The 16,969-nt window shown below is 40.4% G+C and overlaps 1 protein-coding gene across 1 annotated transcript in view; it reads right to left on the reverse strand.

The window, feature by feature from the left end:
* The window catches only part of Frl (formin-like protein), a 516,064-nt gene that overhangs the window by 354,204 nt on the left and 144,891 nt on the right, over nt 1-16,969 (reverse strand). The window contains 1 exon segment of the mRNA XM_090412395.1: nt 13,318-13,404. Within this exon segment, the coding sequence (XP_090268521.1) occupies nt 13,318-13,404 (87 nt within the window).

Here is a 16,969-nt window from a genome sequence, read left to right on the forward strand (position 1 = left end):
CTTCGATGGGGCTCAGATAACCTCGTCAACTTCAATGCTAGTAAAACCCAGTTCTGTCTTATTTCTGATAATAAAGAACCATTTTTCCCCCAGTATTATTTTGATAACACTCAAATTTCCAGACAAGATGAGATTTCTCTTCTTGGAATTACTGTGACATCGTCTCTCCTGGCATAAACACATCACAACCATTGCATCCTCAGCTTCCAAAAAAAACTAGAATTTCTCTTTTGCTCAAGATGTTATTTTACTTCTGAACAGCTGTTAACCTTATACAAATCACAAATCCACCTAGCTACCGAATACTGCTCTCACATTTGGAGTAGGGCCTTAAACGTTTCCTCAAAATGCTTGACTCAATATAGAGGTGAGCAATTAGATTGATAAATGACCCATCTCCTACCAACTAACTCCCCCCACTTTCACACAGATGCTTGGTCTCTGCAACTTGTGTATTCTATAAATATTTCCAATGCAAATGTTCATCTGAAATAGCATCAATAATTCCCCCACTTAGTACTAAGCCCATTGGAACACGTACAGCTGCCATCCGACATCCTTTCACAGTACACCTTGAATCCCTCCTCCTTCATCCCTGATACTCCTGTACTGTGGAATAATCTTCCCCCTGGTGTATTTCCAAGGAATACAATATATAGGCTTTTAAATTAAAGTTTCTCCTTTCCCAACCCACTACCCATATAATGTACTAATATAGGTTGATCAACAAACCTCTCATGCATAATCTCAACATAAAAAAAATAATAATAATAATAAATAAATAAAAAACAGCTTCTCTAAAAGCTTTACTACTACACCTCATATACACACTAACCTATAGTTGGACACTATTGACTTGGATTCTCTCTCTCTTATGCAGTGAAACTATTTTCCCTTTTTTCCACTCTTCTATGTGACTATTCTTGTTGTCAGACTCCTGTTGAACAACCAAATCAAGGGTATTTATTGTCAGGTATTTCACATATTCACCATAATATACAGGGTGTCCCTGAATTCATGGCCCAAACATGAGGGGATGGTAGTACACACCCAAACTACTAATATTCGTCATAGAATATGCATCCCTACTGGCACCCCTACAGGCTGGTGCCAGTAGGGGTGCAGACTAGGTGGCATGGCTTAGAAGTGCTGGATAGGCCAAACCCCAGCATTCTCAACATTGACCGAACAAGAGATGGAGCAGTTTACAAACGCAGAGAAAGCCGATATGGACCTGATGTACAGCATACAAGTGATAGAAGCAATGGTAGAGAAGCGCAAAGACTGTACTGTGAGTGATATCCTATGTGCCGTGTGCCCAATCATAAAATGTTTGTGTGACTGCACCGTCAGCTGTGTGAGGCAGGCCCTTTCCATGTCAGTCAACATGATGCCAGACGAGCACGGATGGTCAGAACGCCAGCAATGAGCAAGGACATCTTGTGTAAGGTGACAGATCACCCAGGCACAAAAACGTGATCCACCGCCTGGAGTCTGGGTGTGCATCGGAACAGTGTCTGGCGAGTACTGCATGAAGAAGGGCTACACCCCTATCATTTGCAGTGAGTGTAGGTATTGACAGCTGTTGATTATCCCCTGCACATGGATTTTGTCCGGTGGTTCCTTCAGCAAAGTGTCATACAGCCCGATTTCCCCGCTCATGTGCTCTTTACGGATGAATCAACTTTCTCACATGAAGGCACAGTCAATGTCCATAATGCGCATTTGTGGGAGTCCCAGAACCCCAATGGTACATGTCCACAGTCGAACCAGCAACGGTTCGCAGGCAATGTCTTGGCGGGGATCATGTGCATGATTACTTAATTGGACCCTGCCTACTGCCGAACTGCCTCAATGGACGAATGTTCCGTATTCTTCTTCAACAGGTTTTGTCGGAATTGCTTCAGGATGTTCAAGTCGCCATCTGCCCCGTATGTGGTTCCAGCACGATGGTGTACCCCCCATTTCAGCATGAACATGAGTCAGCATCTTAATGCCACACTTGGGAACCGATGGATTAGGCGTGGTGGTCCCATCCTGACCACCCAGATCGCCGATCTTTCTTATCTCGATTTCTTTCTGTGGGGAGACATTTGAAAAGTGTCGTGTACGTGCCTGTGTGCAGTCCACGGAGGATCTAGTAGCCTGAGACTGTTCGTCGCAGCCGGCAATGTGGATGACAAGCCTGGTGTTTACGAGCAGGTATGCCAATCACTACTCCACAATTGTGCCGCATGTATCAACGTTGGTGGGTGGACGTTTAAGCATTTGTTGTAATGATCTCCAATAAATGCCACTCTGGAAACCTGTGTCTGTCCATCCTTCATTTCTGACTCCTCACTGTGTTTGCGGCTGCATATTCTATGACGAATATTGGTGGTTTTGGTGTGTACTACCATCCCCTTATGTTTGGGCCATGAATTCAGGGACACCCTGTATATGGTGATATCCCATCCAGTCACGTAGCATTATTAACATCAAGGTTAATTAATATTCTAAATACTTCCAATTCCTTAACCCTTAGCCTGTTGTCCTTCTTCCTATTGTTATCCAACACTACAGATGTGACCTGTGTTTCATCTCCAGCAAAACTAGTTAGCTTTCCATATTCACTCTTTCTTCTACTGGCAGCTTAATTGTAGAATTCTCTAGGATTTTGCTTTACTGCTTTAGTCAATCTACTTTCACATGCCAATTTCTCCTTCCTCACTACACTTGTCACTTTCCTGGCCTTATACTCCTCATGCTGCTGAAGGATACTCTGTTCTTTATATCTCCTCCATAACACTCTCTTTCTCAGAAGCTCCTACATAAATCCATGATTCATCTCCCTCCTACTTCATTTATCCTCCTAACCTAACTTATTTTTGATGAAGTTGAAAGCAAGCCACTACACATAACCTTAATTTCCTTAATTTATCATAGTCTCCTGTTCTGTAATTCCACTCAGTTTTTGTTCTGTGATGCTCATACCAACCTAGCCACTTTTAACAGCAAAAACATGACTGCAGTCTCCAAACGATTTGACATCTTGTATTATCACTGTATGAGATGATATTATTAAGTGCTTGAATTATATGCTATATAATGGAATTGAAAAGGGTTCTAAAATGAAGAAGCAGAAAGGGAAATGGCCCCAGTCCAGCATGGAGAGATCACATCGAGCGAGTGGTATCAGTGGAACTAGCTGTAGATCCAGAAATGAGCTGTTGTGTTTGTATACCAATGCTAGAAGTATAAGAAACAAGGCGGATGAAATGGCTGCACTAATTGCGTCTGTTCACCCAAAGATTGTCAGAATAAGTGAGACATGGTTAGATGAGGACGACATCCTGACAGGAAGAGAGATGGAAGGGTATGATATGTTTCATGAGGATAGAAGGGGTAAAAAGGGAGGGGGAGTGCTATTGATGATAGAAAAAGAGTTATGTCCATACAAGGTAGAGATGCAAGAGGGAAATAGGGCCAGTGGTTTTTGAGGCAGTATGGTGTGAGATAGAGGTGGATAGAATCAAATACTTGGTGGGATGTTGTTATAGACCTGGTAATGTGGATGGTGGTGATAGTGAAATGTATAGTCAAATCTTCTTCTTCTTTCACGCTGCCTTATCCCATGTTAAACGGGGTCGGCGCACCAATCTTTAACCTTCCTCTTCCAAGTTCTCCGGACCAGGGCATCCTTCGACTCCATCCTTTCTCCCTAAGATCCTCTGTCATCTTATCCCTCCACCTGAGCTTGGGCCTGCCTCTTTTCCTCCTTCCCTCCAACTCCATATACTCCACTCGTTTACCAACATACTCCTCACCCTTCCTCTCAACATGTTCAAACCACCTCCGCCTACTTTCTTGTATCTTCTTGCCAATTGGTCCCACATTAACCGTCCCTCTGATGTAGTCATTCCTTATCCTGTCCTTCTTTGTCACACCACTCATCCATCTCAACATCCGCATCTTCGCTACCTCCATCTTCCTCTCCTGTGCCTTGGTTATAGGCCACGTCTCCGCACCATGGAGCATCGCCAGCCTCACCACCATCTTATAGCGCTCTCCTTTCTTCTTACAACTCACTCTCTTGTCACACAGGACCCCCACTCATCTTCCTCCAATTCATCCAACTGCATGTTATTCGGTGCTGTATTTCCTCATCCAGGTCACCATTCCTCTCGACAACCGACCCAAGGTACTTGAATTTCTTCCCTGAAATTAGCCTTTCACCCTGGAGTCGTATGACGATATCCTCGTCACTCCCCATTGACATACAGGGTGTTCGGGATAAATTTGACATATTTATAATTAATTATATTTTTCCGTAAGTTACATGTATTAACACACACTTCTCTTCATTTAAAAGTTTGGACCCTTCTTCATTCATATACAAGATGTCAGAAAGGATGGATAGCTGGAACCCACCTGAATCATGGAAGAGAATAACTTGTATCATGATGATTCGTGCCCGCCATCAAAATAAGGATATTACGACTGCTGCCCAATGCTCCCTGAATACAGTAAAAACAATCAGGCATGAACTAGAGACTTGCAATGGTGACTACGAGGATGTAGCAAGAAGAAAGATCCCTAGCAGACGATCTGATTGCGTTCGTACAGCAGAATTCCTCGCAAATCTGCAGGAACAGGTGTTGAAGAACCCTGGCATTGGAATTCGGGCTTTGTTCGTGGAGTTGCTAACTGTAGTCAAGCCCTGGATAACAAGGGTAGCCAATGGTAGGCCGTATGTATGGCAGCAGGATTCGGCCCCTTGCCACACCTCTGGGAAAAGTCAAAAATGGTTGTCTGAAAATTTCTACGACTTCACCAGTCCAAATGTTTGGCCTCCAAACTCCCCAGACCTTAACCCCATGGATTATTTTGTATGGGGCGCAGTTGAAAAAGACACCAATCACACTTCCAGTAATACAAAAGCCCAGTTAATGGATAAAATTAAAACAGTTTTTGCAGCCCTTCCCAGGGAGACTGTAGCATCAGCTTGTTCGAGGTTCCGAAGCAGAATTGAAGCTGTGATCGATGCTAATGGTGGTTATTTTGAGTAAATCTTGTTGATAGTATTGTAATTAACTCTGCCTGTAATGTTTTTTTGTCAATTCATTAAATTTAATAGATACAAAGAAGATTTTCTTTTTCCTTACGAAACTGTCAAATTTATCCCGAACACCCTGTATATTCAGTCTTCATCCGGTTAATTCTCATGCCGCTCTCCTCCAATGCCTTTCTCCACTCTTCCAGGGTATTTTCAAGCTTCTCTCGGGATGATTCGTATAGAACAATGTCATTGGCAAACAGCATGCTCCATGGTGCCTCCTTCTTTACATCCTCCACTAGTACATCCATGACCAGGTAAAAGAAGTAGGGGCTCAGAGCTGACCCTTGGTGTAGCCCTACAACAATAGGGAACCCTTCTGTCATGCCGACACTAGACCTGACCTGAGTTTCTGTTCCTTCATACATCTCCTTCACCAACCTCACGTACTTCCGACACCCCCTTCTTCCTCATACACCTCCATACCTGCTGCCTGGCCACTCTGTCATATACCTTTTCCAGGTCTATAAACACCATGTGCAGATCCACTTGCATCTCTCTATATTTCTCCATCTATCGCCTTAGCGCAAATATTGCATCCGTTGTCCCTCTTCCTGGCATAAATCCAAACTGCTCCTCACCAATTTTTGTTTCCTGCCGTAACCTTGCTTCAATTACTCTTTCCCATATTTTTAATGTGTGTGACATCAGCTTGATTCCTCTATAGTTGCCACAGTCTTGAACATCTCTTCTTCCTTTGTAGATTGGAACGAGAATACTTTTCCTCCATTCCTCTGGTATCTTTTCCTGTTGGGCTAGTTTAAACATCAGATCCCATAACATATCCACGCCCTCACTGCCCAAACTTTTCCATACTTCCCCAGGTATCTGGTCTGCTCCCACAGCCTTTCCATTCTACATTTTTCTCAGTACCCAAACCACTTCCTCTCTACTTATGTCTTGCACTGGTCTCTCATTTACCTCTCCATCCTCGCACCTCTTTGTTGGATTCTCCTCATTTAGTAGTTTTCGGAAATATTCTTTCCATCTTCCTCTGATTTTGTCCTCGTCTTGTAATACTACTCCTGAGGCATCCTTTATCTGCTTGACTGATGTTATGTCTTTCGAGGCCTTATCTCTGGCTTTCGCTATTCTCAACAACTGAGCTTCGCCACTGTTTCTCTCCAGTTCTTCATAAACCTCATCAACTGCCCTCGCTTTCGCCCCTGTCCCAGCTCTCTTTGCATTTTTCTTTGCTAATCTATATGCCTCCTCGTCGGCTCTTGTTCCAGTCATGTCCCATTTTTTCTTTGCCTTTTTCTTTTCCTTGATCTCCAACTGCACCTCCTCATTCCACCACCATGCCTCCTTATCCTCAGGTGGTCCCTTTCCTGATGTTATACCAAGCACCTCTTCTCCAATTTTTCTAATATTCCGACTATTAACGTCCCACCATTCTTCCACATCCTCTGGTAACTTCATTTCTTTCAATACCTCTTCTTTAAACTTATTCCTTGGTCCTTCCTCTTCCAATTTCCACCACTTTCTTCTCCTCTGTACCCACCACTTCCGTCTATTCTTCTTTTCCCCTTTTATATCACAGTCTACCACAACCAACCTGTGCTGCTACACTTTCTCCATTAATCACTTTACAGTTTTTCACCTCCTTCAGATGTTTCCTACGGTACATAATATAGTCAATCTGACTCATTCTATCCCCGCTCTTATAGGTTATCAGATGCCCAACTCTCTTCTTGAACCACGTGTTAGCTATAGCCAGATCGAAGCTCACAGCATATTCTATGATTTTTTTACCTTCTTCATTTCTTTCACCACTACTCCAACCTCCATGTACCCTTTCTTCACCACTTCGTCACCTTCCTACATGCCCGTTCAGATCTGCTCCGACGATCACTCTCTCACCATCAGGGATTCTCATTACTACTTGGTCAAGTTCTCTCCAGAATGTCTCTTTCTCCTTATCATCACAACCTACTTGCGGGGCATAGCCACACACTATAGTAGCCACACTTCCTCCCATCTCAAGCTTAACACTCATAATCCGATCATTCTTCCGGCACACCTCGTAGACTCCACTCTTTAGCTCCTATCGGAGTTGGAATTATCGATGATAATTCCAACTCCGTTTCTTCCTTTCTCATCCACACTGCTATAAAACAGTTTATATCCCTCCACCAGCTCCTTTGCTTTACTGCCTTTCCACCTTGTCTCCTGCACGCACAAGATCTTCAGCTTCTTTCTTCTCATCATGTCCACTATCTCCCTACTCTTCCCATTCATTGTACCCACATTCAGCGCCCCGATTCTTACTTTACACACACTCTCTTTCTGTTGGACTCGCTTCTTTAGCTGAACCCGTCCTTGGTTCAGTAGCCCTAGCCCACTTCTCACAGTCCTCGGGCGACAGAACTGTTATCTAACATTTTGAAATGTATAGTCAAATAAGCCAAGCAAATAAGAAAAGGGTGATCATTATGGGTGATTTTAATTATGGCAATATAGACTGGAATGAAGAGATAGCAACTGGAAGTAAAGAAAATGAGTTTCTTGAGTTTTTGAGAGATAACTACCTCAGACAGTATGTAACAGAGGGCACACGAGGATTAAGGGTCTTGGATTTGGTCATCTCATCGGAGGATGTAATTATCAATGAGGTGTCAAATCATCCACCAATTGGTGAAAGTAACCATGAGGTGATTACCTGGGTGGTTGCCAGCAGTGCAAGGACCCCTGTGAAAAAAGGGTATATGTGGAACTACAAGGGGGGGGGGTGATCATGAAGAGCTCAGGAGACAGCTTGCAGGTATAGCATGAAATGAGGAGTTAGCTGGAAAAGAGATCAATGCAGATTGGGGGATTTTCAAAAACTATTTAGTAGATGCAATGTCTAAATGTATTCCAAGGGTAAGAAGGTTAAATAAGGTAGCTGTGAGATGGATGAATAAAAAGATTAAGCATGCGATACAGAGAAAAGGGGCATTGTGGAGGCAGCATAAGAGAAGTGGAAGTAACTAATTTCATGAGGTCTACAAAGACCAGGCAAGGAGGGTGACTTGGTTGGTGAGAGTAGCTAAAGAGTATGAACAGCAGTTAGCTAATGTAGCCAAAAAGAATCCTAGGGAGTTCTTTCAATATGTAGCCAGCAAAAGAAAGAATGATTATGGAAGGATGATATTGATTGGAGGAAATGGTATAAAGACAGTTGTTGCAGAATGTGTGGTAGAGATACTTAATGAGCAGTTTATACAGGTCTTTCAATCTTGTGAATGTGACTTCATGGAGAGATTGAGAGCAGTTGATGATGGGGAGGAGAGGCTGACTGTAAGTGAGCAAGAGGTGTTTGGGGAGCTGAGTAAACTAGATGTAAATAAGGCTATGGGACTTGATAATATATCACCGCGTATTCTGAAGGAATGTGCCAGAGAGTTGACACCTGTCTTGACATATTTTTTTAATACGAGTCTTGCACTTGGTCAAGTTCCTAAAGAGTGGAAGGAGGGCAAGATTGTGCCACTTCATAAAGGAGGGGATCGAATTCAAGCATCAAACTATAGGCCTATCTCTGTGTCAGGTGTTGTGGTTAAGTTGTTGGAGAAGCTTGTGAGAACTAGGATCCAGAGTTGGGTTGACAACAATGGTATAATCTTTAATGGACAGCATGGATTTGCTAAAGGGAGATCATGTTTTAGTAATCTACTTACTTATTACAATAAAGTGACTGCTTCCTTGGACAGATGAGAAGGATACACAGTAATATACTTGAATTTCGCAAAAGCTTTTGATAGAGTACCTCATGATAAGTTGACAGTCAAACTAGAGCAGATGGGGTTGGATATTAGATTAGTGCATTGGATTAGAGACTGGCTATGATAGGTATCAACAAGCTGTGTATGGGGATGCAATATCCAGGAAAAGGAAAGTCACTAGTGGAGTGCCTCAGGGGTCTGTTTTAGGGCCATTACTATTTAACTTGTATATTAATGATATTGGGGAAGATTTGGATGGAGGTATTCAGTTGTTTGCAGATGATGCAAAGTTGGGACGAACCATAAAGAGTAGTGAAGATGTTGTAGCCTTGCAAGAAGACTTGAATAAATTGAGTGATTGGGCACAGAAATGGGGATGAGAGTTGAATGTTGCAAAATGTAAGGTTTTAAAATTTGGAAAACAAAGATGGGATGCAGAATTTATGCTTGGTGAGAATATATTGTTGGAGGTAGAGGAAATAAGAGATCTGGGGATGATAGTGAATAAGGATCTAAAATTTAGGGGACACATCGCCAAAATTGTGAAGACAACACAAAGACTTCTGGGAATGATGCGGAGGACACTGATGTGTAGAAGTAGGGAGATTCTTGTTCCATTGTATAAGGCTTTGATTAGGCCACACATGGACTATTGTGGCCAGATTTGGTCACCGGGTTTTCAGAAGGATGAAGAGATGTTGGAAAGGGTCCAAAGGCAACTGACTAAGGTAGTTTCTGACCTCTGGAACGTTGAGTATGAGGAAAGTTGATAAGGGGTTGTTATAAGATCAATGGTAGAGAAGTTCTACAGAGAATAGTGGGAGAATCAGGGGAGAACCAGAGGTCATCCCTGGAAACTGTATAAAGAGAGTGTGAATAGGGGAGTGAGAGGCAGGTTTTTTTGTGCAGAGTTGTGAATGATTGGAATGCCTTGCCTGAGAGTGTGGTGTCTGCAAGGAGTTTGAGTGTGTTTAAGACAAGGTATAATGAGATGTGTGTGTGTGATAAAAGGACCTCCAGATGAGTCTTTAACTCCATGAGGTCTTGGGTAATAATAATAATAAGATACTGTCCCTAAATACCTTAAAGAATTCGATCTCCTTACTTGAGTGTTTCTTCCGATCAATGCTTTCATAGTTGGTCATCCATTATTATCATTCTCCTGCCACTCATCAGATTCATCTATTTAACCATTTAAAAATAATCCTCTACATGTCCTGGCCTGTAGTAACACCCTACTGAATATCAAAAATTCATGCTTACCTCAACCTTGAACCAAATGGCCTGAAAGATCATTATCACTACTGCTTCCTTCAAGTAATACCCCACAACCTCTTTTTTTTTTTTTTTTTTTTTTTAGAAAAATGCCATAATCATCACATTCTATTCCTGTGAGCACACCATCCTCCATTAACCATATCTCACTGATACCAATGATTTGCAGACTCACTAACTATATCAAGGCCACAAACTCTCTGCCCTCATTTCTAATACACCTTGCATTGGAATATAAACACAGAAGCTAATCCCTGGTCTCCTTACCTTCATAAAATTTCTCGCCCATCATTCAACCATTTGACTGTTGTTCTGATGGAGGTCATCTCACAATGTTATCTTGTTATCTTTCTTCGTTATTTTTCTCACACTGATCCTGGTAGCTTATGCTCACAATCTCACTATTTAGTTTTTCTTTCCCTGAAGAAAGCCCTTTCTCAATATTACTTATGAAATCTATTTTTGGGATGTGATTAGGAGTTATTGAGAAGTTGAAACCTTTTTTTTAAAATATCTGATTCCTGTTTGGAAAGACTGTAGTCCGAAAGTTTGAAAATAACCTTATCATCTGGGAGACATGGTCTAGAGTTGTACTTTCTTTGATAGAGTTCATCAACTTTTTTAATTTGAGATACCTTACTAGAATGAAAAACTTTGCTGAAAAGAATGAAATGAAAAGAATTACAAAGAAATTTTAAATCTTTACATCCATTAACACCACGCCTATATGGTGTACCAAAAGTCCATAAAGACGGAGTTCTGCTTTGCCTGATCGTGGACGGCAGAAATTCTCTTACATACCTACTAGCCAAACAGCTAGCCAGTCTGTTGAAAGAGAAGATAAAGAAATCAGCCTCATTCATAAAGAATTCTCAACATTTCGTTGAAAAACTTAAAAGCATCAATATATCAAATACAGATATATTTGCAAGTCTAGACGTGGTTTCTCTGTTCACAAACGTACCGGTTGAAGAAGTAATTAAGATCATAGAAGATGTCTTTCCAAACAACATCGCACAGCTTTTCTGCCAATGCCTAAAGTCTAACTATTTTAAAGTAAACAACTTAGTGTATCAACAACTGGAAGGCTTAGCCATGGGCAGTTCCCTGTCACCACTGTGTGCGGATCTGTTCATGGAAAAACTAGAAAATGACATCCTATCAAAAATAACTCCAAAACCATCAGTCTGGTGGAGATATGTTGGCAATGTGTTCATTGTTTGGAAAGACACGGAAAATGCCTTACTCGAGTTCGTCCAAAAAATAAATTCTTCCCACCATAAAATTAAGTTCACATTAGAATTAGAAAACAACCATCAATTACCTTTTATGGATGTATTAGTAAAAAAACAGAATAATGGACAAATCAAGCTCACAATCTACTGCAACGGACGTTATCTTCATTTTACATCTAATCATCATCATTATGCACAAAAACTTAGCATCATACATATGCTAAAAAACAGAGCAAAAAATATCATCACAGAAGAAAAAGATGTACTTGATGAGCTCTCACTCATATCAAAAACTCCATCCAAAAATGGTTATCCACAAAATATAATTCAAAAGATCCTCTATAGAAACAACCCCCAGCAATAACTTCAAGTGAGACAGTACACATCATCCATCGTCATACCTTATGCAGGCTCATTCTCCACCAAAACAGCAAAAATCATGAAGCCTTTCAACATCAGGGTCGCCTTTAAACCTATTTTAACTACACGACACATGTTAAGATCTCCTACGGAGAGCATCGCTTTCTACAAATACGCAGGAGTTTACAGCATCCCGTGTTCCTGTGGACTGACTTAAATAGGCCAAACTTCACGAAACCTAGAAATCCGAAAAAAAAGAACATATCGGAGATGTCGACAACAACAGAACAGACACCTCAGGATTAGCACATCATTTCTCAATTTCGAACCATTCCATACATTGGGACAACAGCTCCATGCCATACATTGAAGAAGATTTCATATGTTGAAACTTTAAAGAAGCTGCAGTGGTGCTTCGGACAGGAGAAAACCTCAACAGAAATCAAGGCATGATATTAAAAGACATTTGGAAAAACTTAATAAATTCATTATGTTTAGCAGAACTCAATTATGCGAAAAACTATAAAACATGATCTACTAACAATGACTAAGTCTCCACGCTTTATGCTCTTAATGTCACGCGTACTTTTCAATTTGTTTAACTGAATTTAAGATCGTTACTGCATTCTTCTGTTTTAGCATTTAATGTTAGTATAACTTTTCTCGTCCTGAAGCCAGACAGACCCTAGCTGGCAAAACTTGTCGACAATTATGTATATATGTTTATCAAAATCATGGTCCAATAAAAATCCAAATATAAGGTATCATCGAATTATTTCAGTTTGTGACAACATTTTTATTAAAAAAAGACAAGTACTAAAAAACAAACCCGACAATTTTTGTTAGTCGTCAGACTAACATCTTCAGGGGTAAAGAGAACTAAGAGTTTAAAGCACGAACTATAAGAAATTACAAAAAAACAAGTTCATTTGTTGGTATTATGAACATCAAAAAAAAAAAGGTTCATTAAAAACCGAATAACAGATCTATACAACCGTTAATACGTGTTAGCTGGAAACAATGCTATTTGGTGTTGCATTCTGTGGTTCACTTTCACTCTGTCCAAGGTCTGAACTGGGTAAATTTTTGATAAACGCTGACCAAACTTGATTTAAAATCAAACCTTGATTTTTGTTGCATTGCGTAGCAATTTTAATCATATTTGCTGCCTCTTTGAATTTTCCTGTGAAGCAGTTTTTATCAATGTAGGACATGTTTGTTCTGTCTGGGAGTACATCATGACCAGTAGAAGTTGTGTGAAATGCCAAACCAGACTTATGTTCTCTCCTTTTTTGTACGTTCTTTTGATGTTCGCTCATGCAGATTTCTCCTGATCTCCCCATTGGCCTACGTAGCAGATGCCACAGGAACAGTGAATATTATCAACTCCTAAATCAAAATAAGTCCAAACTGACTGCGTACTAATCAACAGCAAGTTAGTCAATAGTTTCTCACTGTTAACCATTATGAGAGTGAGAACAAAAGAATAAATTTTAAAAAAGTGTAATCTGATAGTAGGAAATTGCAGAAATTTCTGTTTCCTTACAGAGATTTCTTTTTTTATAAAAAAAAAATGTTATATTACATTAATGCTAATATTAAGAGATATTACAAAAATGAATATGAAAACTGAAAACAAACTTACACGAGAACTTCGAGATGCTTTAGGATCAAGGTACGTTTTAAGTTTTCTAAGATAAAATGAAGGTGATGCTTTGGCCATTACTTTTTCCTGAAAAATTTATAAAAAAAATAAATAAATAAATAAATTACTATCATTCTAAAAAATAAAAGAAAATCAATGTACTTCTCTTTAGTATACAGCATTAGAAAATTTATGAAAAACATCATACGATACTCAATTGAGTTTCTCTTTAAGGTTCATCCATAAATTACAACCCTTCAGAGAGGAAGGAAGGAATCATAATTCATTTAGTGTAAGTAAGAAGGGAAGAAGACTAACATTTAATAGAAAAATTCTCTTTCAATTTTCAAAGAGATTTCTCACATTTTTTTTGCATACCTTTTTTTTACATGTAGCCTGCACCTACACCTATCCATGCATTTATTTTCAGGCTAGCATTTTTGACTTGCAAAATGAAAAAATGTTCAGTCATAGAGCAGTTAGCCAGTCTTGTACTGGCTAACTCACTTTCGTGTGAAGTCAGTTCAAAATTCAAATGGCACTACAACCATATTCCAAAAACTATGAGTGTGTTTCAGTCACCGTTTGCCATTGTAACTACTTAGCATACTCTTAGCCGATAATGATTTTTCCATTGTAATTGATACGTTTATTTGCAGCTGAAAATGATCATTGCAACTATTAACCATCACATGATTTTTCTTTTCTGTGCTTGGTTTATTTTTTCTAGATTCAGCTTTACTTAATTACTTTTACTATGCACATCTACCACACTGTCTATTTTCAAGAAAGAGGACAAATCCAATTCATCAAAAATGGAAGAATACACCTACTGGATTCCAGATACAAAACATACACAGTAATGATGAAATAATGATTGATGGTAGCTGATGAGCTTCAGCCAAGGAGTATAGAAGTTGAACTGCAGGATAGGGAAAAAAGCACATTTGAGGCTGTTTGGTGTGAGATACAATCTAGCAGAACAAAATATACAATTGGGTGCTGCTATAGACCGGGTGATGGAGTGGATGGTGGGAATAGTATGCATAAGCAAATAGAAGAAATGAATGGAAGGAGGGTAATTATTATGGGTGATTTCAATTATGGTAACATTGACTGGAAAGAGGAGAGGGCACATGGGAGGAAGGAATTGGATTTTATGCAGTTATTAAGAGACAACTATCTACGGCAACATGTATTGGAAAATACCAGGGGGCAGAGAGTGCTGGACCTAGTAATTGCAACTGAGAATGTAGCTGTAACGAACATGACCATGTTGCCACCAATTGGTGAGAGTGACCATAAGGTCATGACTTGGGAGGTGGCTAAAGGAGTCGAATTTACAATTAAGACAGGGTATATGTGGAATTACCGGGCTGGTAAGTATGACAAGCTTAGGTGTGTGCTTGGCTCAATGCCATGGCATGTAAAACTGCAAGGGCTGGATGTTGATGGTGCATGGGAGGTGGTCAAGAACTGTTTGCAGGAGGCAATGGTTGGCTGTATACCAAGAGTCCGAATAATAAATCAGGTAGGGGTTAAATGGATGAATAACACTATTAAGCTTGAGCTGCAAAAAAAGAAACAATTGTGGAGGGAATTTAAGGAGAAGGGTGACCATCAGGTGCATAAACAGTATAAAGCTCAGGCCAGGATGGTAACAAGGGTGGTAAGAAAAGCAAAAGCAGATTACGAAAGGAAATTGGCCATGCAGGCTAAAGAGAATCCCAAACAGTTTTTTCAATATGTTGCAAGTAAAAGGAAAAATGCTCATGGTAGAATGATCTTAAAAAATGCTGAGAGTAGGGAGGTAACTGAATCAGTCGATGTTGTGGAATTACTGTGCGAGCACTTTGCAAGAGTATATCATCCAGGTGGTGGCTTTGCGGAAATGGAGGAACCAACAGCTTATACTGGAATTGTGATGAATGAGGTAGAGGTAACTAGTCTATTACAGAACCTCAATGTCAATACATCTGTGGGATTGGATGGTATACCAGCTCGTGTCGTACGTGAAGCGGCCAAAGAATTGTCAGTGCCCTTGACCATTATGTTTAATTTGAGCCTCAGGACTGGGTCAGTCCCAAGGGGGTGGAAAGAGGGGAAAATAGTTCCACTGCACAAAGGTGGTTCCAAGGCTGCTGTTGAAAATTACCGGCCAATCAGCATAACAGGAATCATTATCAAGGTCTTAGAGAAAATAGTCAAGAGGAAAATACAAGATTGGATAGAAGAAAATGGGATACTGTATCGGGGACAGCATGGTTTTGTGAAGGGTAAGTCATGCCTCAGTAACTTGCTCACGTATTATAACACAGTGACGGCTGAACTGGATAAGGGTAATAGGTTTACAGTGATTCTGCTGGACCTTGCTAAGGCCTTTGACAGGATACCACATGGAATTCTAATCAGTAAATTGCAGCATATGGGAATGGACATAGGGTTGGTGAGATGGATAGGAGGGTGGTTGACGGAGAGATATCAGAGAGTGGTTTACTCAGGAGTAGAGTCCACAAGACGGCCTGTGACTAGTGGTGTACCACAAGGATCTGTTCTTGGACCACTGCTGTTTAATTTGTTCATAAATGATATAGGAAAGGATCTGAGAGGAACAGTTCATTTGTTTGCAGATGATGCGAAGTTGGGTAGGGCAATAGTGAATGCAGATGACGTCAAAATTTTGCAGGATGATTTGGATAGATTGGAGGTCTGGGCTAGGGAGAATGGATGTCAATTTAATGTGGCAAAATGTAAGGTTATGCATTTTGGGGTTAAAAGATTGGAGGCAGTTTACTGCATTGGTGGAACCGTGCTCCAGGAAATTGATGAGGCACGAGATTTAGGAGTGTTGGTGGATAAGGAATTGAAATTTAGGGGACACATTGCAAAAGTGGCCAAATCAGCTCATCAAATCACTTGGTTGCTGAAGAATACGTTGACAAGCAGAGACAAGCAGGTTATTGTTCCTCTGTATCGAGCCTTGATAAGACCTCATCTCGACTACTGTGCTCAGATTTGGTCACCTAGGTTTCTTCTTGATGGGGAGGAGGTGGAGAGGATCCAGAGGCGAGTGACCAAGATGATAGTAGGTCTGTGGAATGAACCGTATGAGAACAGGTTGAGGATTTGTGGGTTGCAAAAATTGGTTGATAGGTGGAGGAGGGGAGATATGATTGAGACATTCAAATTACTGAAGGGTTTCTATAAAATTAATTCAGAAGATATTTTTGAGAACAGGGCTGGTTCTGGGAGGACTAGGGGACATCCATGGAAACTGGGCAAAAGTGTGGTTAGTAAAGGTGTTAGAGCTGGGTTCTTTACTTTTAGAGTAGTGAATGAGTGGAATGCGCTCCCTGAGTCTGTGGTGGATGCTGTGACAGTGAATGAGTTTAAGGCGAGGTATGATAGATACTGTATGAATGTCGAATAGTTGTGATGAAAATGATTTGGGGCATCCCTCGATGAGTCTAATGACTCCCTGGAGTTGTCCGTAATAATAATAATAATAATAAAAATTAACTATATAGCAAAACATCTTGCAGAACAAGAAAATGGATTTAGTATTAGATCCTATAAATTAAAGATACCAAGAAATTATATACTTGGTTTAATCCTTTATCCAAGTGTAAGCAAACAAAGTTTGCACCTGAAG

This window comes from Typopeltis vanoorti, chromosome 22 (genome assembly GCF_054136105.1).
Source record: "Typopeltis vanoorti isolate ZY-2024b chromosome 22, IOZ_Tvanoo_1.0, whole genome shotgun sequence".
NCBI classification, from domain to species: Eukaryota; Metazoa; Arthropoda; class Arachnida; order Uropygi; family Thelyphonidae; genus Typopeltis; species Typopeltis vanoorti.